Raw genomic sequence first — 22,502 nt, 5'->3', positions numbered from 1 at the left:
ATGGAGTGCTAAATGATGGATAGTTCAGATTTTTTTAGTAAGTGTGTGTAAGCCAAAGACAGTGAACACTCTCTCTCTCTCTCTCTCTCTCTCTCTCTCTCTCTCTCTGAGCAGTGGGGTGTTGTTTTTTCTCTCTCTCTCTCTCTGAGCAGTGGGGTGTTGTTTTGGGTTGGATTGCATAGGGCTGAATCATTTGTTGTTTGCATATAACAAGGCTCTAGTGGCAGACTTGCGAGAGAATCTCCTGAACCTGGTGACAGAGTTTAGTAAAGTGCATAAAAGGAGAAAATGGAAAGTTACTGTAAAAAAAATGTAGTTAGGTGTTGCAAGGGGGTGAGATACGAAGGTTAAAGTGTGAGTTTCAGTGGAAGAAGTAGTGCTTTAAGTGCCTAAGAATAGACTTTGCAGTGGGTAGAATTATGGAATAGAAGTGAGTTAAGGGGTGGAAAGGGGGGCTAATGTCCTGGGTGCAGTGAGAAGTGTGTATAAGGAAAACTCGGTGTCTGAAAAGAAAATGGGTTTGCTTGATGGTATAGTAGTCCTGGAGTATAGTTATAGTTGTCCTGACATTGTTGTATGTTTCTCAGTCTTGATCCTTGGATGCAAAACAAAGGAATAGGGTGGAATTTCTATTACTGAAATTACAAGGATGGTAATTGACTTAGGCAGGTTGATGATGTATGGAGTGACAATGTCTTAAAGATGCGGTAGGAAATGCGGTCTGACTGAGAAGACTAACCAGAATGTGCTGGTGTGGTTCAGCAAAGACAGACTGACAAAGAAGTTTTATGAGATGGAAATGAAGGGAATAAAGGAAAAGGGAAGTCTTAGAGGTGAAAGAATGGTGTGAGGGAAATACATGAATATCAAAGCTTGGTCATTCATGAGGGTGAGAGGCATTCATTAGGTGAATGAACAGGACTGATGTTGTGTGTTGGGGGCATCAGGTTGTCAGTGGGCTGAACCAGAGCGTATGAAGTGCTGATGTTACTCATGGAGAAGTCTTTGGGCACCAAAGCTGGAAAGGCATCATAGATTTCAAAAATTTTAATCTCTCTTTAGTTTGGTCTAACACTAATTAGTCTTTGTATTTCATCTGAACTATTTCTTTCAGGACATGAAGACCAAAGAAAAACACCTAAACAGAAAATTCATATAGATAACTCAAGAATTCTTGCAGCCATTGAGAACACTCAGAAGTAAGTAATTGATAAGTTTATATTTGATTTCTATGTTAATTGTAGTGTTTGTTGAATATTAATGGCATTTTGTTTCTTAACTGTTACCCCTTACACTGCTTTGTACCTCATATGAGAAATGAACAAGGGCTGTTTTGTGCCTCAGAGTATAATGGTTTCCACCTTCTGTTGAATTCCTAGTTGAAGTTTGATTCCACCACTTATCCATATATGTCACTATTAGTCTATCACCACAGCTATAAAAAAAATATAACTTTTCTTATTGCCCACTGATCATCAAGGTGCACATACATTTTGTATGTTGCCTGATTTACATACCTGCTATTGTAATTATTTTCAGAATAAAAAAAATTCTTTTTCGGTTAGTTTTTAGATTTTTGGTGAAAAAAGATTTTGTTATATCTTCATGTATGTAAAGTTCTTTCTTGGCAAATTATGAATGTGTAAATGATACATATATAAAAGATACACAAAATATGTAAAATGAATAAATAGTATGAATGTGTGAAATCACGTGTGGAAAAACTGTAATGTGTGCTATGTGATAAGTTGTATGTAGAATGAAATATTACTTGGAAGGAATTCATAATTATTTTATTCTTGAATAAATAAGGAGCATCTATACTACAAGCTCAGGCACTCCCCAGTCCACCTAACACCTCCCACACTAATGTAGAGAAAAGTATACTACTATTTTGGGAATATTCTTGAATATCATATGGTACTGACTTATTTTTTAGACTTTTTTTTTCCCCACTGGAGGAGGAGATTCTCAGATATTTTGCAGATTTAGGGTTACTTATTATAAGATTGTATTTTAACTTTTAGAGGTATACTGAAGATTCCATTCTGTTTGCACTGTGGGCATTGCATACTGTAGACATTGTTAAGAAAATTGCCTCTGAAATATAGTGAGGCTTTAAGATTTCACCTCATTTACATTGCATTAATCCATGTTTTTCACACACTTCTTTCCAGTGTTCTGTTGAGATTTTAAAAGTGGGATGTTGGTCTGTGACTTTGATAATAACAGACATTTTCTGAAATGTTGAGTTTTTTCAAGGCAGATGTTTTTTGAATTTGTAAGAAAATAAAGAAATATTTTTCCTGTTACATTATTGAAGAAAATGGCTCCAAAAAGTCGTAATCATCCCTTCATATTGGTGTGATAGAGTGTTGAACTGATGGATTGGAGGCCCTGTTAGCATCATGCATTCTCATTATTTATGTAATTGTATGATGAATCTGGTTATTTCTAAGTGTTATTTCATTCTATATCAACTAAACACATTAAACATAAATGTTTTGTATCCAGTTATGATTTCACACATCCCATGCATATGTACATGTTTACTTGTCATTTACACAGTTAGGACACTGTTTGCATGAAAGAAAGAAATTATTATAAACTTTTAAGAATTAAGACCATGTGAAAAATTTTCTTTCATTTTGAAATTGTGTACAACACTGATCATACAGTACACTGTATGAAATAATGACCTAACCACAGGTACACCACCGATTTTCCGGCACTCTTGGTTCCAAAGCCTTACTGGATTAACCATTTTGCCGGACTAACCGTGGTCACATAATAATGATTCATCATCACACCTCTATCCCACTAATTATACATCTCCCATGTGGATAAAGTATACCATGGACTGCTAGAAATTTAATTAAACAAATATTAAATGTTTGAGCACCCTAAGATGGTAAGTCTGTCATTAGATTGAATCCTGTGTGGTCTTCTTCATCTTCTGTTGTTAGTGTTTTCCTAGGTGTACATTGCCAGAGTAATACAGTTTCATCTGCATTATACACTTGCTCAGGACTGAGGTGCTCGTCAGCTACAAGTTTCGCAAATTCGTCAACATACTCGGCAGCTCCTTTGTGGTTTGCAGACCACTTTTCTCCGCATACTTTATTTATGGAAATTCCACGACGCTTCTTAAGTCTTAGAAACCATTATTCATTATAGTCATGCTCATGTTGTAACTTAAGTTCTTTATGGAACATTTTAGCCAGGTCCATTATCGTGCTGCCTGACTAGTCCACTCCATCACTCTGACGCTGTCGAAACCATTCCATCATCACTCGATTGTGCTCAGTACTCTTACCATCTTTCATAGTTTTTCTCATCATCATTTGCTTCATGGAATCACTGTCTACATAGAATTTCAGTATTTTCTCCCTTTGCTTCTTTATATCATAAACAGTTCATGAACCAATGCTGTAGATGTCATACAGCTTATGCACCAAAACACCACAGTCCATATGGACTGGTGTCTATGTTTGATACCACAACTGACTCTCTCATATGTCTTAGAAGCCATAGCTATGGTTAGATTTAAGCAAAGGAAGCTAAGAATTTCGCAGCATTGCAGTATCACCACCAAGTGCAGTGTAAAGAATGTAAATAAGCGCGCCCTACGCACAACGCTATCTGTGGCTGTCCAGTAAACTGCTATGGTGGCTGTGGTAATTTCAAGTTTCCTCACATAATTTTGTCTGGACTAAAGGAGGTGCCGAACCATCAGTAGCTGGAAAATCGGTGGTGTACCTGTACAATATCTATGACAATTTATGGGTGTCGAAGATGTTTCATGTTTTTTCAAATGTATTTTTAGGCACCTAATGACATCTGTGATTGAGATTTGAAATCTCACATCAGCTGGGACTTTATACAAGGGCGTTAAGATTTAGATTGGCAATAGTGGTACAGCGCATCATACTGCATAATACTATGGTAGAGACATGGCACAGTGAAGTTATTAAGTAGAATTTTAAGTCTGTTGAACATCAGCATATTTAAACACTTCCTGTGAGTACATTAGTATTCATATGAAGTGCAGCTTGATACTTTGTGGTAGCATAATTTATATGGTTTTAGTACATCATTCATGACAGCCAGTGAGTGAAGATGTGTGAATGGAGCCAACTTCCATTCTTTCTCAGTGCTACTTCACCAATGTGGGAAGAGTGATTAGTCATGAAAAAGTTGTCTGGGGTATAGATTCCAAGAGAGATTGGCTGAAGAGTGGCATAGGTTAAGAGTAATTGATATAAGGGGAGTGAGAGATGAGTGGATGGTATTTAGGGAATGTGTGGGTTAAGTGTGTGGCATGTGGAGATGGGATGAGGGCTTATGTGAAAGTATAGTGAGTGGTAGGATAAGGAAGTTTGATTGCAAATGAAAGTGGAAAGGGAAATGTTTGGGGAGTGTAATTAATCTGGAACAGTACAAGGGAAAATGGCATGAGATGAATATAAAGGTACAGAAGCCAAAATGATAGCTAATGAGAGAGAATTTGTTAATGTTTTGGAGGGAGTTGAAGAGTATGGGGAGAATGGAAATAGATTAGAATGACAGTGAGAAGACCAGATAGGGAAGGAGAAATAGGAAAATGAAGAAAAGTGAGAGTTAGTATTTTGAAGGAATGTTGAATATGATAGATGTTAAGGGTGTAGATATGATTGTTTAGGAGGAGTTGGCATGCAGAGAGATATTCATGGCAATTCATATGATGTAAAGAGAGCATGGAGTGAAAGCCCTGTTTACTTTGAAGTGTGGGAAATATCAAGAGTTGAAGGCATTGCTTTTGAATTAGGAAAGTGGGTGACAGTTTTGCTGATCAGTTTGTTGGACAGTTTAGTATTTGTATGTTCCAAGGTGATGTGCTTGAGGACTGCAGGATGCATGTATGGTGACCTTATATAAAGGCACATGGAACAAAAGTGAATGCTTGAAGTGGTGATGCACAGTACATGTATGCCTTACCTGCATGGTCATCCATCTGGCAGAACAAAATATATAAAAGCTGTAATTCACACAAAACTATTTACTCAGAACGATCTCTGGCTGCTTAGTAACTACAAACAACACATACACAGCGAAACAGAGCTCTTTCCACATCAGTATGCTTGGCACTCAATTCTTTGCTACAGCAAAATACTCTTCCCATCCAAACCAGTCCTTTACTAACCATCAACCCCAAGATAAAGATATAAACTTACCCCCGCTTCATACATCAGCAGTCTATACTCACAGTTCCCAACATTCCCAATAGGCACATCACTGACAGAACATACACTTACCAAAGTGATCCAACGAACATTGAACAACCAACCTTCAAACTCTCTCTTAAACATCACCCCATCAGACATTGCACCCTCCTGAAGTCACACTCCTCAGACATATATGATTTACACTTTCTTTTTTTATTCTACACTCTGGACTCCACCTCGCTCTTCAGTATTACAAACAATGATTCATCATATCTTAAAACCCTTCATGCCCAAGATATCACTACTGCAATGAAGACACTGAACACCTACTGATCATTTGCCCCATACTCTCCTTTCTTAGACACACATGAAATTGTGACAGCTTATGACCTTTGGTCCCACTTGGTGGATGTATCCTGCTTCCTTAGTGTTGTAGAGGCCCCACAGAAGATATAAATATAAGGGGCCCCTAAGGCAGAAAGATAAGTTTTTTCATACTTTTTTTGACATTTCCTGCTTTTGGGAAGCAGTGCTGAGAACAGATGAACAGTGGCCCTGTTCGCTCACATCCACCCTGTAGCTGTCATGTTCTAGTGCTCTAAAACCAGAGCCTACTATCCACAGTTTTTACCCCATAGATCATTCCATGTTTTCCTCTGACTGCTTTGTATGTCTCGATACATCCTGTTGACAGCGTGTTGCCTTCCCCTCCTGATGCCACATACCTTTAATATTTTTCTGTCTTATGTTTTCTGTCCCATGCATGTCTCTCATTGTCTTAAATGTTCAGGCCATGATACCTCAAAGCCTCTTTTGCCCATTCTTTCGTATCCATTTCAGTATCCCCATCCCCCATGCTTCCTTCAATTCTGACACATACCCTCTCTCAGTTTCTTTTCACTCTTCCTCTTCATATGTCTACTCCTTTTGGCACACCCTGGTCTGCTTTTTCAACATTAATATACTTGATACCGTACTATCCTTATGCTACCAAGTGACTTGACACCACATATTGTCCTCAGGCATATTTCCAGAACTTCCACCCTCATCCATTCTTTTGCATTTAGGGCCCAAAACTCATCTATACAACATTTTGGGACATATTTTTAAACATTACTGTCTTATTCTTGACAGATACTGAACCTTCCTTCCATCCACTCCTAATGGTACCCAGGACTTAAGTGCCCTCTCCCACCCTATGAATCACTTTATTTTATTGTCTGTCTACTTAGTATGGGCAGAGAGTTTTACACTCATGGGACCCCATCTCTTGAACATTCCTTTCTGTTGTACGAGCTCTTAAATGTATGAATGCTGTCTGCATTAACCATACGTGCTCCAAACTTATACCATAGAAGTATTTCTTTACATCCATTTTAACAAGTTTCATACTTAATTTCATGTTATATCCTTTGGTTGCTTTACCCATACATCTCTCAAAGAACTTTTCACTGTCTGTATTGTTGGTCTCTTTTAAAAACTTAAAGGTTGTGATCAGGTCATTCTTCTCTCTTCCAGGGTGGGTAAATTTAAAGCTTCCACCCTTTCCCTATAACTTAGCTTTCTCAGTTCTGGTATCATCTTTATTGCCCTCTTCTCTGTGATTCCATCTGCTACCAAGTCCACCCCAAGGTATCTAAAGCATTCTACTTCTTCAGAGTCCTCTTTCATACTTGTCCTTAAACTATCCTGGTTGATCTCCCAGCTGTGTTTCTACATTTTTGTTTACATTACTCTCAACTTCTCCATTCACACACTCCCAGATTAGTCACCAGTGCCACCAGAACTGTCATGTGCATACAGCAATTGATTTACATCCTTGCAATCTCCTTCCTTACCACCTAGTTCATAAATAAATCAACCACAGCGACGCCATACATCCATGATGCAGTCCCGCTTTCACTGAGAACCATTCTCTTCCTTTCCTGTTCACACATGTCTTACTGTCCATGAAAAATTTCTTCACTGCATATAATAATTTTCCATAACCCTGTTTATCTGTAGCACCTTTCATGAGGCTTTTAGTAAGAATTACCTTTTACTTAAGTTTTTTTTTTTTTTTTTTTTTTTCTCGCTGTCTCCCGCGTTTGCGAGGTAGCGCAAGGAAACAGACGAAAGAAATGGCCCAACCCACCCCCATACACATGTATATACATACGTCCACACACGCAAATATACATACCTACACAGCTTTCCATGGTTTACCCCAGACGCTTCACATGCCTTGATTCAATCCACTGACATCACGTCAACCCCGGTATACAACATCGCTCCAATTCACTCTATTCCTTGCCCTCCTTTCACCCTCCTGCATGTTCAGGCCCTGATCACACAAAATCTTTTTCACTCCATCTTTCCACCTCCAATTTGGTCTCCCTCTTCTCCTCGTTCCCTCCACCTCCGACACATATATCCTCTTGGTCAATCTTTCCTCACTCATTCTCTCCATGTGACCAAACCATTTCAAAACACCCTCTTCTGCTCTCTCAACCACGATCTTTTTATTTCCACACATCTCTCTTACCCTTACGTTACTTACTCGATCAAACCACCTCACACCACACATTGTCCTCAAACATCTCATTTCCAGCACATCCATCCTCCTGCGCACAACTCTATCCATAGTCCATGCCTCGCAACCATACAACATTGTTGGAACCACTATTCCTTCAAACATATCCATTTTTGCTTTCCGAGATAATGTTCTTGACTTCCACACATTCTTCAAGGCTCCCAGAATTTTCGCCCCCTCCCCCACCCTATGATCCACTTCCGCTTCCATGGTTCCATCCGCTGCCAGATCCACTCCCAGATATCTAAAACACTTCACTTCCTCCAGTTTTTCTCCATTCAAACTCACCTCCCAATTGACTTGACCCTCAACCCTACTGTACCTAATAACCTTGCTCTTATTCACATTTACTCTTAACTTTCTTCTTTCACACACTTTACTTAAGTATATAATTAGTTTATGCACTAATGATAGCACTTGAAGTTGCGCAGGTTTCATATCAGCTGGGAGCTGATATAGCCAGGATATAGGTGCTGGACTGATATTTGAAAAGTTGAATCTTGTGAACTTAAAAGATTATGGGGCAATATGTCAGTATTGAATAGCTATTTTTCTTTTCATATCACCAGATGATCCTTAAATGGAGTTATGCTTGCATTTTATTGATTATTTAGTTGAAGATATGTAAACTTTTGTTAGGATATATTCATGCTTTTCAGTTTACTAGCACTTCTCTGTTGTGAAGGTGGAGAACAATTAAAAACCAATAATATGAAGCTCTAGCTAGATAGACTAGCTTGCTTAGCCTTCATCATTTAGTACTGCATATGAGTGGCGAAACATGACCTGTGTTGGTTAACACTGCTTGGAAGTATGCATCAAAGTAGTGTTCTTTGACAGATTTATGATTTACCTATACTTTATCACCAGTTGCTGAAACCTCTCATTTGGATTTTAATCTTTGATGAAAAGTCTGCTTGAGAACTTTACTTAAGTCTTCTTGTGAAGTGTTAAGTTTTTATAATGTGTCTTCATTTGAATTGTCTAGAACTGAATTAGATTTTAGGTATATGATTTAAGTATTGATTGTGATGCAATTTAAGGTGTAGATTAGTCCTTTGTACCACAAACTGCAGCTGACGATGTTGTTTTGAATCCAGAAATGTAAAGATGTTATCCTGTGTTTTGCACATGATATGTTGTCTAAATGGAAAATGGGTGATATACAGGAATAATAAGAAATAAGATAATCATGTTTTCCATCATTAACATCTGATATACTTTTAAGTGTATATTATTTTCTCAACATTATAGATTAACATGTCATTTTTGTTTCTTCATAGTCACTTTGACTACTTGCTTAAATACAGCAGGAACAGTGGTCTTAGCAATGATCCAGACACAGAAGAAATGAGTTGTCTGCAGAACTCTTGGCTTCCATCACCATCAGTTAAGATATATTTTATTGCATGCTTTATGAATATCAGAAAACATAGTTGATATATGTGGCCAGCTTCCTAAATGCTGCAGGAGCCTCATAAGGATAGAGGGTGTCCTTAGGCAGGAGGTATGTGTGTATATAGATATATTTTTATATTTGATTGCTGTTTTTCCTGTTAACGAGGTAGCACCAGGAACACACGAAGAAAGGCTGCATTTGCTCTTATCCATTCCTCAGCTGTCATGTACAGTGCATTGAAACCATAGGCCACACAGACCTTTCCATGGTATTCCCCTGCTGCTTCATTTTCATGTGGTTCAGTCCATTGACAGCACGCCACCCCATGTGCACCATGTCATTCCAATTTACTCTATCCTGTGCATGTCTTTGAAGCCCCTCATGGCTTCACTTACCAGAAAGGATTGCAAATTAAGAGGAAAATTAAAAAGAAAGGGGAGCAGATCAAAAGGAAGGTGCTAGGGCTGAAAAGAGGGAGAATGAGCTTTAGGGTATGTAAGTATCAGCAAACTTTCAAGAGACCAAGATGTTTTGGAAGGAGATACACAGTATGAGAAAAAAATGAGCATATTGTTGAAGAGGGCAAATGGGGAAAGAAGCAATAGGCAGTGATGAAGTGAAGAGATGAAGTGAATGCTTTGAAGGCTTGTCAAAAGTGTGTGATGATTGGTTGGCAGATTTAGGGCGTTTGAGAGGTATGCAGATTGAGAGTCATATGATATTGCAGTTGAATTTTTTAATAAAGGAAGTTACTTGGTGGCTGGTTTGTTAGGATTTACTCTGTGTGTGTGGATCATGGCAAAATGCATGTATAGTGCCTTTGTGTGAAGGCAAGGGGGACAAAGGTGTTTGAATTATAGAGGTATAAGTGTGTTGAATGTACCTGGTAACTTATATGGGAGAGTGGTGATTGAGACGATGATGACATACACAAAGCATCAGTTTGGGGAATAACTTTTTGGTCCTAGAAGTGGTGGAAAAATAGAAAAATTGATATGTGGTATATTTGGATCTGGAAAAAGCATATGATAGGGATGTATTCTGGAAGGTGATATGAATATGTGGAGTGAGGGGGGAAAGGCATTAGAAGCAGTGAGGAGTTTTTGTCAGGCAAATAAGGTTTATGTTCAAGTAGTTTTGAGAAGGGGGTAAATGGTTCCAGGTAAAGTTGGGTTTGCAGCAGGGGTGTGTGATGTCACCATGACTGTTTTAGTATGTTTATGAAGGGTGGAGAGGGAGAGGAATGCAAGTTTTTTGGAGTAGGGGCAGGTCTTTATTCTGCCATGGTTGGGGGGGGGGGTTGCCCAGAAGGTGTCAGTTACTGTTTGCTGGTGATAATGTGCTGATGGCAGATTTGAGTGAGAAACTTTATAAGTTGCAGTCTCAGTTTGGGAGAGTGAATGAAGAAAGCTGAGATAAATATGAATAAAAGTAAGGTTATTAGTTTTATCAAGGGAGAGAGACAGGTTAGTTGGAATGTGTTTGTATGGAAAGAGCCTGGAAGAAATGAACTGTTTCAGATACCTGCGGGAGGACATTGCAGCAAATGGAACCAAATGAGCTGAAGTTGGCCATAAAATGGGTGAGGGAGCAGATTTCCTGGACTTATTGAGGAATGCTTGGAAAAAGAGGGGAAAGATTGGATATGTTTGATGGTATTGTGGTCCTGACAGTGTATTGTAGATGTGAGGTGTGGGCCAAGATGGCAAAGCACAGGAGAGGGTGAATGTTTTGGAAATGAAAAGTTGTGAGAGAAGAATTTATAGGTTAAGAAAGAGGTGTACTAGAAAGATGAGTTTGTATGAGAGAACTGAAGAGGATGGGCTGAAATGTTATGGATATGGAAAGGTTGAATGATGAGAGGATGACAGAGAGGTGACACTTGTCAAAAGTGGAGGGAAGAAGGAAAAGAGAGCAGAAACCAAGGAAGATGTAGAATGATTGAGTGAAAGACACTTTGAATGTTCAGGGCCTGAACAAACAGGAGGGTGTGAGATATGCAACGGACAGTACAACTTGTAACAGTGTGATATATGTTTGGCTACTTGATTGCTGTTTCCCGTGTCAGCAAGGTAGTGCCAGGAAACAGATGAAGAATGGCTCAGTCACTCATATACACATATATATATACATAAATTTTCATTTTTTTTATTATTTTGCTTTGTCACTGTCTCCTGCGTTTGCGAGGTAGCGCAAGGAAACAGACGAAAGAAATGGCCCAACCCACCCCCATACACCTGTATATACATACACGTCCACACACACAAATATACATACCTATACATCTCAATGTACACATATATATATACACACACAGACATATACATATATACACATGTACATAATTCATACTGTCTGCCTTTATTTATTCCCATCGCCACCTCGCCACACATGGAATAACATCCCCCTCCCCCCTCATGTGTGCAAGGTAGCGCTAGGAAAAGACAACAAAGGCCCCATTCGTTCACACTCAGTCTCTAGCTATCATGTAATAATGCCCGAAACCACAGCTCCCTTTCCACATCCAGGCCCCACAGAACTTTCCATGGTTTACCCCCGACACTTCACACGCCCTGATTCAATCCATTGACAGCACGTCGACCCCTGTATACCACATCGATCCAATTCACTCTATTCCTTGCCTGCCTTTCACCCTCCTGCATGTTCAGGCCCCGATCACTCAAAATCTTTTTCACTCCATCATCTTTCCACCTCCAATTTAGTCTCCCACTTCTCCTCGTTCCCTCCACCTCCGACACATATATCCTCTTGGTCAATCTTTCCTCACTCATTCTCTCCATGTGACCAAACCATTTCAAAACACCCTCTTCTGCTCTCTCAACCACGCTCTTTTTATTTCCACACATCTCTCCTACCCTTACATTACTTACTCGATCAAACCGCTTCACACCACATATTGTCCTCAAAACATTTCATTTCCAGCACATCCCCCCTCCTCTGTAGAACCCAATCTATAACCCATGCCTTGCAACCATATGATATTGTTGAAACTGCTATTTCTTCAAACATACCCACTTTCGCTTTCTGAGATAATGCTCTCTCTTTCCACACATTCTTCATCGCTCCCAGAACCTTTGCCCTCTCCCAACTCTGTGACTCACTTCCATGGTTCCATTTGCTGCTAAGTTCACTCCCAGATATCTATAACACTTCACTTCCTTCAGTTTTTCTCCATTCAAACTCACATCCCAGCTAATTTGTCCCTCAACTCTGCTGAACCTAATAACAACTGACTCACTTCCCAGGCCCTCTCATCCCCAACAGACTGCATACTTGCCCTTCTCTCCGAAACTTGCATTTGCCTCCCTAACTACCCCATCCATAAAGAAATTAAACAACCATGGGGACATCATACACCCCAGCCACAGACCGACCTTCTTGGGAACCAATCATTCTCTTCTATTCCTACACGTACCCTTACCTTACAAGCTTGATAAAGACTTCTCACTGCTTCTGGCACCTTACCTCCCTTACCATATACTCTTAAGACCTTCCACAGAGCATCTATATCAACCCCGTTATATGTCTTTTCCAGATCCATAAATGCCACATAGAAATCCATCTGTTTTTCTAAGTATTTCTCACACACTTTCTTCAAAGCAATTACCTGATCCACACATCCTCTCTCTCTACTGAAACCACACTGCTCCTCCCCAGTGTGATGTTCTGTATGTGCCTTCACACTTTCAGTCTGTACTCTCCCATGCAATTTTCTAGGAATGCTCAACAAACATATGGCTCTATAGTTTGAACACTCACCTTTATCCCCTTTGCCTTTGTACATTAGCACTATGCATGCATTCCACAAATCCTCAGGCACTTCACCATGATCCATATATACATTGAATATCGCTACCAACCAATCAGCAACACAGTCACCCCTGTTCTTAATAGATTTAACTGCAATACCATCCAAACCTGCCACCTTGCCAGATTTCATCTATCTCAAGGCTTTCACTACCTCTTCTCTCTTCACCAAACCACTCTCCCTGGTTCTCTCATGTTGTACATCACCCTGACCAAAACATTCTACATGTGCCACTCTATCATCAAACGTGTTCAACAAACCTTCAAAATACTCAATCCATCCCCTCACTTCATCACAACCTGTTATCACTTCCCCCTTGCCCCCCTCAATGATGTTGCCATTTGTTCTCTTGTCATATCAGGTTGGAGGTGGAACGATAGAGTGATCGGGATCTGAACTTGCAGGAGGGCGAGTGGCATGTAAGTAATAGAGTGAATTGGAATGATGTACTATACTGGGGTTGACGTTCTGTCAGGGTATGTGAAACGACTGGGGTAGACCATGGAAGGGTCTGTGGGGCCTGGATATGAATAGGAAGCTGTGGTTTCAGAGCATTACACATGACAGCTAGAGACTGAGTGTGAATGAATGTGGCCTTTTTTTTTTTTTTTGTCTTTTCCTGGAGCTGCCTCGCTGAAGCAGGGGGTAGCAATGCTGCTTCCTCTGGGACATGGTAGTGCCAGGAATGGGTGAAGGCAAGCAAGTATGAATATGTACATATGTATATGTCTGTGTGTGTGTGTATGTGTATATGTTGATATGTATATATATATATATATATATATATATATATATATATATATATATATATATATATATATATATATATATATATATTAGTGAAAGAGAAGAGAGAGGCATTTGGACGATTTTTGCAGGGAAAAAATGCAATTGAGTGGGAGATGTATAAAAGAAAGAGACAGGAGGTCAAGAGAAAGGTGCAAGAGGTGAAAAAAAGGGCAAATGAGAGTTGGGGTGAGAGAGTATCATTAAATTTTAGGGAGAATAAAAAGATGTTCTGGAAGGAGGTAGATAAAGTGCGTAAGACAAGGGAGCAAATGGGAACTTCAGTGAAGGGCGCAAATGGGGAGGTGATAACAAGTAGTGGTGATGTGAGAAGGAGATGGAGTGAGTATTTTGAAGGTTTGTTGAATGTGTTTGATGATAGAGTGGCAGATATAGGGTGTTTTGGTTGAGGTGGTGTGCAAAGTGAGAGGGTTAGGGAAAATGATTTGGTAAACAGAGAAGAGGTAGTGAAAGCTTTGCGGAAGATGAAAGCCAGCAAGGCAGCAGGCTTGGATGGTATTGCAGTGGAATTTATTAAAAAAGGGGGTGACTGTATTGTTGACTGGTTGGTAAGGTTATTTAATGTATGTATGACTCATGGTGAGGTGCCTGAGGATTGGCGGAATGCGTGCATAGTGCCATTGTACAAAGGCAAAGGGGATAAGAGTGAGTGCTCAAATTACAGAGGTATAAGTTTGTTGAGTATTCCTGGTAAATTATATGGGAGGGTATTGATTGAGAGGGTGAAGGCATGTACAGAGCATCAGATTGGAGAAGAGCAGTGTGGTTTCAGAAGTGGTAGAGGATGTGTGGATCAGGTGTTTGTTTTGAAGAATGTATGTGAGAAATACTTAGAAAAGCAAATGGATTTGTATGTAGCATTTATGGATCTGGAGAAGGCATATGATAGAGTTGATAGAGATGCTCTGTGGAAGGTATTAAGAATATATGGTGTGGGACGAAAGTTGTTAGAAGCAATGAAAAGTTTTTACCGAGGATGTAAGGCATGTGTACGTGTAGGAAGAGAGGAAAGTGATTGGTTCTCAGTGAATGTAGGTTTGCGGCAGGGGTGTGTGATGTCTCCATGGTTGTTTAATTTGTTTATGGATGGGGTTGTTAGGGAGGTAAATGCAAGAGTTTTGGAAAGAGGGGCAAGTATGAAGTCTGTTGGGGATGAGAGAGCTTGGTAAGTGAGTCAGTTGTTGTTCGCTGATGATACAGCGCTGGTGGCTGATTCATGTGAGAAACTGCAGAAGCTGGTGACTGAGTTTGGTAAAGTGTGTGGAAGAAGAAAGTTAAGAGTAAATGTGAATAAGAGCAAGGTTATTAGGTACAGTAGGGTTGAGGGTCAAGTCAATTGGGAGGTGAGTTTGAATGGAGAAAAACTGGAGGAAGTGAAGTGTTTTAGATATCTGGGAGTGGATCTGGCAGCGGATGGAACCATGGAAGCGGAAGTGGATCATAGGGTGGGGGAGGGGGCGAAAATTCTGGGGGCCTTGAAGAATGTGTGGAAGTCGAGAACATTATCTCGGAAAGCAAAAATGGGTATGTTTGAAGGAATAGTGGTTCCAACAATGTTGTATGGTTGCGAGGCGTGGGCTATGGATAGAGTTGTGCGCAGGAGGATGGATGTGCTGGAAATGAGATGTTTGAGGACAATGTGTGGTGTGAGGTGGTTTGATCAAGTGAGTAACGTAAGGGTAAGAGAGATGTGTGGAAATAAAAAGAGCGTGGTTGAGAGAGCAGAAGAGGGTGTTTTGAAGTGGTTTGGGCACATGGAGAGAATGAGTGAGGAAAGATTGACCAAGAGGATATATGTGTCGGAGGTGGAGGGAACGAGGAGAAGAGGGAGACCAAATTGGAGGTGGAAAGATGGAGTGAAAAAGATTTTGTGTGATCGGGGCCTGAACATGCAGGAGGGTGAAAGGAGGGCAAGGAATAGAGTGAATTGGAGCGATGTGGTATACCGGGGTTGACGTGCTGTCAGTGGATTGAATCAAGGCATGTGAAGCGTCTGGGGTAAACCATGTAAAGCTGTGTAGGTATGTATAGTTGCGTGTGTGGACGTATGTATATACATGTGTATGGGGGGGGTTGGGCCATTTCTTTTGTCTGTTTCCTTGCGCTACCTCGCAAACGTGGGAGACAGCGACAAAGTATAATAAAAAAATATAATATATATACATACTGGAGGAAGTAAAGTGTTTTAGATATCTGGGAGTGGATCTGGCAGCGGATGGAACCATGGAAGTGGAAGTGGATCATAGGGTGGGGGAGGGGGCGAAAATTCTGGGAGCCTTGAAAAATGTGTGGAAGTTGAGAACATTATCTTGGAAAGCAAAAATGGGTATGTTTGAAGGAATAGTGGTTCCAACAATGTTGTATGGTTGCGAGGCGTGGGCTATGGATAGAGTTGTGCGCAGGAGGATGGATGTGCTGGAAATGAGATGTTTGAGGACATTGTGTGGTGTGAGGTGGTTTGATCGAGTAAGTAACGTAAGGGTAAGAGAGATGTGTGGAAATAAAAAGAGCGTGGTTGAGAGAGCAGAAGAGGGTGTTTTGAAATGGTTTGGGCACATGGAGAGAATGAGTGAGGAAAGATTGACCAAGAGGATATATGTGTCGGAGGTGGAGGGAACGAGGAGAAGTGGGAGACCAAATTGGAGGTGGAAAGATGGAGTGAAAAAGATTTTGTGTGATCGGGGCCTGAACATGCAGGAGGGTGAAAGGAGGGCAAGGAATAGAGTGAATTGGATCGATGTGGTATACCAGGGTTGATGTGCTGTCAGTGGATTGAATCAGGGCATGTGAAGCGTCTGGGGTAAACCATGGAAAGCTGTGTAGGTATGTATATTTGCGTGTGTGGACGTGCATGTATATACATGTGTATGGGGGTGGGTTGGGCCATTTCTTTCGTCTGTTTCCTTGCGCTACCTCGCAAACGCGGGAGACAGCGACAAAGCAAAAAAAGAAAAATATATATATATATATATATATATATATATATATATATATATATATATATATATATATATATATATATTACAGAGGTATAAGTTTGTTGAGTATTCCTGGTAAATTATATGGGAGGGTATTGATTGAGAGGGTGAAGGCATGTACAGAGCATCAGATTGGGGAAGAGCAGTGTGGTTTCAGAAGTGGTAGAGGATGTGTGGATCAGGTGTTTGCTTTGAAGAATGTATGTGAGAAATACTTAGAAAAGCAAATGGATTTGTATGTAGCATTTATGGATCTGGAGAAGGCATATGATAGAGTTGATAGAGATGCTCTGTGGAAGGTATTAAGAATATATGTTGTGGGAGGAAAGTTGTTAGAAGCAGTGAAAAGTTTTTATCGAGGATGTAAGGCATGTGTACGTGTAGGAAGAGAGGAAAGTGATTGGTTCTCAGTGAATGTAGGTTTGCGGCAGGGGTGTGTGATGTCTCCATGGTTGTTTAATTTGTTTATGGATGGGGTTGTTAGGGAGGTAAATGCAAGAGTTTTGGAAAGAGGGGCAAGTATGAAGTCTGTTGGGGATGAGAGAGCTTGGGAAGTGAGTCAGTTGTTGTTCGCTGATGATACAGCGCTGGTGGCTGATTCATGTGAGAAACTGCAGAAGCTGGTGACTGAGTTTGGAAAAGTGTGTGGAAGAAGAAAGTTAAGAGTAAATGTGAATAAGAGCAAGGTTATTAGGTACAGTAGGGTTGAGGGTCAAGTCAATTGGGAGGTGAGTTTGAATGGAGAAAAACTGGAGGAAGTGATGTGTTTTAGATATCTGGGAGTGGATCTGGCAGCGGATGGAACCATGGAAGCGGAAGTGGATCATAGGGTGGGGGAGGGGGCGAAAATCCTGGGGGCCTTGAAGAATGTGTGGAAGTCGAGAACATTATCTCGGAAAGCAAAAATGGGTATGTTTGAAGGAATAGTGGTTCCAACAATGTTGTATGGTTGCGAGGCGTGGGCTATGGATAGAGTTGTGCGCAGGAGGATGGATGTGCTGGAAATGAGATGTTTGAGGACAATGTGTGGTGTGAGGTGGTTTGATCGAGTGAGTAACGTAAGGGTAAGAGAGATGTGTGGAAATAAAAAGAGCGTGGTTGAGAGAGCAGAAGAGGGTGTTTTGAAGTGGTTTGGGCACATGGAGAGGATGAGTGAGGAAAGATTGACCAAGAGGATATATGTGTCGGAGGTGGAGGGAACAAGGAGAAGAGGGAGACCAAATTGGAGGTGGAAAGATGGAGTGAAAAAGATTTTGTGTGATCGGGGCCTGAACATGCAGGAGGGTGAAAGGAGGGCAAGGAATAGAGTGAATTGGAGCGATGTGGTATACCGGGTTGACGTGCTGTCAGTGGATTGAATCAGGGCATGTGAAGCGTCTGGGGTAAACCATGGAAAGCTGTGTAGGTATGTATATTTGCGTGTGTGGACGCATGTATATACATGTGTATGGGGGGGGGTTGGGCCATTTCTTTCGTCTGTTTCCTTGCGCTACCTCGCAAACGCGGGAGACAGCAAAAAAAAAAAAAGAAAAAAATATATATATGTGCATGTATGGGTGTACATGTATATATATGTGTGTGTATGAGTGGATGGGCCATTCTTCGTCTGTTCCTTGGCACTATCTCGCTAACGTGGAAAACAGTGATCAAGGATAATAATGAATAAATGGATATATTTTTTTTCATACTATTTGCCATTTCCCACGTTAGCAAGGTAGCATTTAGAACAGAGCACTGAGCCTTTGAGGGAATATCCTTGCTGGGCCCCCTTCTCTGTTCCTTCTTTTGGAAAATTAGAAATGAGAGGGAAGGATTTCTAGGCCCCTCCCCCTCCCTCCCTTTTAGTCGCCTTTTACGACATGCAGGGAATACGTGGGAAGTTTTTTTTTTCCAAAAAGAAGGAACAGAGAAGGGGGCTGGGTGAAGGTATTCCCTCAAAGGCCCAGTTCTCTGTTCTTAACACTACCTTGCTAACGCAGGAAATGGCGAATAGTGTGAAAATATATGTAATGTACACACAGGTGTATATGATTGAGCATGTATTCACCAATGATAATTCTTTTGCAAACTGAAATGGATGCCTCTAATTCTGTGGACTATGACAGAGAACGAGGTATTATTTGTTTTTTATACTTTTCCAGTTTCATTGTACAGATACGTTTTTCTTTTTCTTAGCTTTTAAATATTTTACGTAAGATATTTCTCCTTATGTATAATTAGTATACAGAAAGAGAAAAGGGTGCTCTTGAATGCAAACCACTCAAATGATACTGTAATTCTATGTAGTTTTACTTGTTACCCTTTTGCATGAATGGTGTGAGATGTGGCAAGTGTTCAGCTTGCTTGTTTAGACCCTAATATATACTCATGATTCATATTATTTAATGTGAGGCCACATTACATATATTTCCTTTGAAGAAGTTTATATGTTGTAATATATGTGATAATGATAATTCTTTGTTTACACTCTACAGTGATCTTTATGAGTAATACAAATACAGTTCCACAATGTGTAATTTCTGTAAAGTATATATTTTGATATGTCCTTGGTATTGGTAGTTCCTAGATTATAGTTTGCAGAAAGCTGTATGAGTAATACAAATATAGTACTACAGCTGTGTAGTTTTCAGATTTATTGGGAAATTTTTATTTACGTAATGCTTATTAACTCACACATGCTCTTCGTCAAATTGACAATCTTTAGTTTTGCCATTCTGTGGTGTCAAGTTGTTTCAATCCAGTTGAAGTTGTCACCTAGCCTTTAGAGTGGCAATCTGTGCTTTTTTTTAGCATTCATTGCAACATTGATGGTATTTGGAGATTTGATATCATGAATTCATACAAGCTCATTTGTTATGGATGATTTGAAGTATTCGTAGTGATTTATACAGGTAGGTCTTGCTTAATGAGTTAAGTGAATTGTTATTCAGTGGCCCATTTTCCCATAGGTTCTCATGTTAAAAAATGAGATGCACTTCATGTCATACAATGTTTGACCAAAAAAAAAGATGTAAAGTGAGATGTGGTCTAGTCTACAGAAAGGTAAACTCAGAGGTCCAATGTAACAAACTTTTTTTTACAGGTACTTTCAGTGAGTAGTAAGCCAGCCTAAACAATTTAGACCCCAAAATGTAAACCAACAACAGTCGTTTAGCACTCAGGGTTGTCACTGACTTTACCCTTTTTATGATTTTGTCAGTTTGGCTGCTAACTCTGCACACATTTGATGAAATAGAATACGTAACTCTGCCCATATTTCTCACTTTTTCACTGTTTCAATTTCTGCTGTCCATCCAATTTCATATCCAAAGTGATGGTCTTCTTTGTTTGTTGCATTGTTAGCTGCATTTTTGTGGCTCATTCTATTGGGATTGATTGTTAAACTTTTGAAAAAACAAATCAAGGTAGTGGTGCATTTTCCAAATGGAATATAATATGGTTTTAACTGGTGGCTACCAAATTGTTTAAGTTCTTGTTGTAAGCCTGGCTAGGTTGGATTCCCACACAATTCAGTTATTTGTATTGAAAATTAGTTCATGAAATCATTATCCACTATGTTTTCTGTGATCACTGGCTGGACAGGCAGACCAGGCTTGATACTAGCCTCACTAAAGTTTACACTTATCTTTTGGTATGCCATACTTTAAGCTGGACCTCTCTCAATATTGTTGTTTGTTTGATCAAATGTATGCTCAGTGAACACAATTCCACACCCTAAGACAGTAAGCTCTCTGAACCAAGTTTTTGTAATTTGGTTCCCTGTTAAGTGAGACCTATATTTCTATCATATGGGTGATGAGAGTGAAGAGGCGCTGGAAGGTAATTAACCATGGTACTAGGCTTAGCTTGTGTTATTGCATCATGCTGGTTGAGTTTTTTTCAGATATAAAACTTTTTTCATATATTTGGTAGTTCATTTTTGGAACTTGCTTTCTTATAAACATAGATAAGAATTGTATTCATATTATTTTCAATAACAGTTATTAGATATTTATTTGATTTATTTACAATAAGCAACTCTCAGTTTTGGTGTCTATTGCAAGTAAAGAGATGGATGGACATAGAGTCACACATGCTTTCTCTCACAGGTGTACATGGGAGTAAGTAGGGTAGAAGAAGGCATAGGACAGTGAACAGGTCTTCAAGAGATGTAGTGATAAATCCAAGCAGTGGACATAACTTGAAATTAAACAAGAAACATTAAAAAGGATGTCCACTTCTGTATCTAGAGTACCCTCATGCTTCTAGGTTCTTTCTCTGCAAACTCACACTTTGGTCAAATTGTGTCTTTCCACTGCAAAACTCCTTGCTTTTATTCACATCTCAATTCCTGACAGACTGCAAATCTGCCCCTCTTTCCAAGACCCTTCAACACCTCATTCATAAACATATTAAACAGCCTTGGTGACATCACAAACCTCTGCTGCAGACCCAACTTGTCCTGGAACCTCCCACCATCCTCTGTCCATACTTACAAACTCACCCTGCCCCTCAACCAACATGATAATAATGCAATCATGGATGTTTGTTTATAATGGAGCAGTTGAACACCTTACAGAGAACTCATCTCCTAACGCTCTTGATAAAAATTATACACTGCATTTAGCAACTTTTCTCACACACCATATATCCATAATGTCTTCCACAGAGCATCTCATAGTCACCTTATCATACACCTTCTCCAGATCCATAAATGCCACATACAAATACTTTTGTTTTTCTAAGTATTTCTCATGTTAATTCCTAAGGGAAAACCTCCACAAATCCTTTACCACTCCAGAACCCACACTTTTCTGTCCCAGTGTGATGCCTTGTACATGCCACCACCTTCTCAGGCATTGTTCTCCCATACATCTTATTGGTAACACTCAGCAAACTTAGAGTTCTTTAGTTTGAACATTCACTCCTTTATATGATGGCACTACACTGGCATTCTGTCAATCCTTGGTCACTTCACCATGAGCCATACATACATTAAAGATCCTTACCAATCATATAATCCTTGTAAGTCATATGGCATTTATGTTGGATACTTTTCCCATTTGTAATTGATTTGTGAGATTCAGTTAGAAAATGTTTAGAAATAAATTGTTTTCAAAGATTAGTACAGAAAATTACATAATTAATTCATAGGATTTATGTCAAACTAGTACAGAAAATGATCTGATTCACAGGATGTTTGTTTAAGTGAATGATTGGAATTTAGTTTGGAAAACTTTTAAGTTGTAGTGTCCATAGTTAGGTTCATAAATAAAGTTTGAATTTCAAATGATTACATGCAAAGGATCACTGAATTCTTTGGATGTTCATTTTTTTCAATTGGCTGCGCGGAATCAGGTTCAGAAAATTAATATGTAATTTCCAAATTGTAACATTTTGAATGTTTTACTCATTGTTGCTTTTAAAAATGATACAAATGGATTTTACATAACTTCCCACCCTAAGACATCTCCATAGGTAAGCTTATGTAAGAATTGAAATGATGCATACTTTCAAGACTCATTATTAGAAGGTATGAAAACATTTTCATTCATCAAAATCTTAGCAAATAAAGCTTATATATATATATATATATATATATATATATATATGTATATATTGGAAAGGATCACAATTTTGCTCGTTATCAAGTATATTCCTATGAGTCCACGGGGACTTATTGTGTTTCACTTTCCCCGTGGACTCATAGGAATATACCTATATATATATATAT

General features: G+C 39.5%; 1 protein-coding gene across 4 annotated transcripts in view; it reads left to right on the top strand.

Moving 5' to 3' along the window:
* LOC139752677 (unconventional myosin-IXb-like) overlaps nt 1–22,502 on the top strand; it is a 186,465-nt gene that overhangs the window by 49,503 nt on the left and 114,460 nt on the right. For all 4 annotated transcript variants that reach the window (XM_071668453.1, XM_071668454.1, XM_071668451.1 and 1 more), the window contains exon 12: nt 1,115–1,199. In XM_071668453.1, coding sequence (XP_071524554.1) covers nt 1,115–1,199 — 85 coding nt within the window. The remainder of the gene's footprint in view (nt 1–1,114; nt 1,200–22,502) is intronic.

This window comes from Panulirus ornatus, chromosome 13 (assembly GCF_036320965.1).
Source record: "Panulirus ornatus isolate Po-2019 chromosome 13, ASM3632096v1, whole genome shotgun sequence".
NCBI classification, from domain to species: Eukaryota; Metazoa; Arthropoda; class Malacostraca; order Decapoda; family Palinuridae; genus Panulirus; species Panulirus ornatus.
This window is presented reverse-complemented; position numbering and strand designations above follow the sequence as displayed.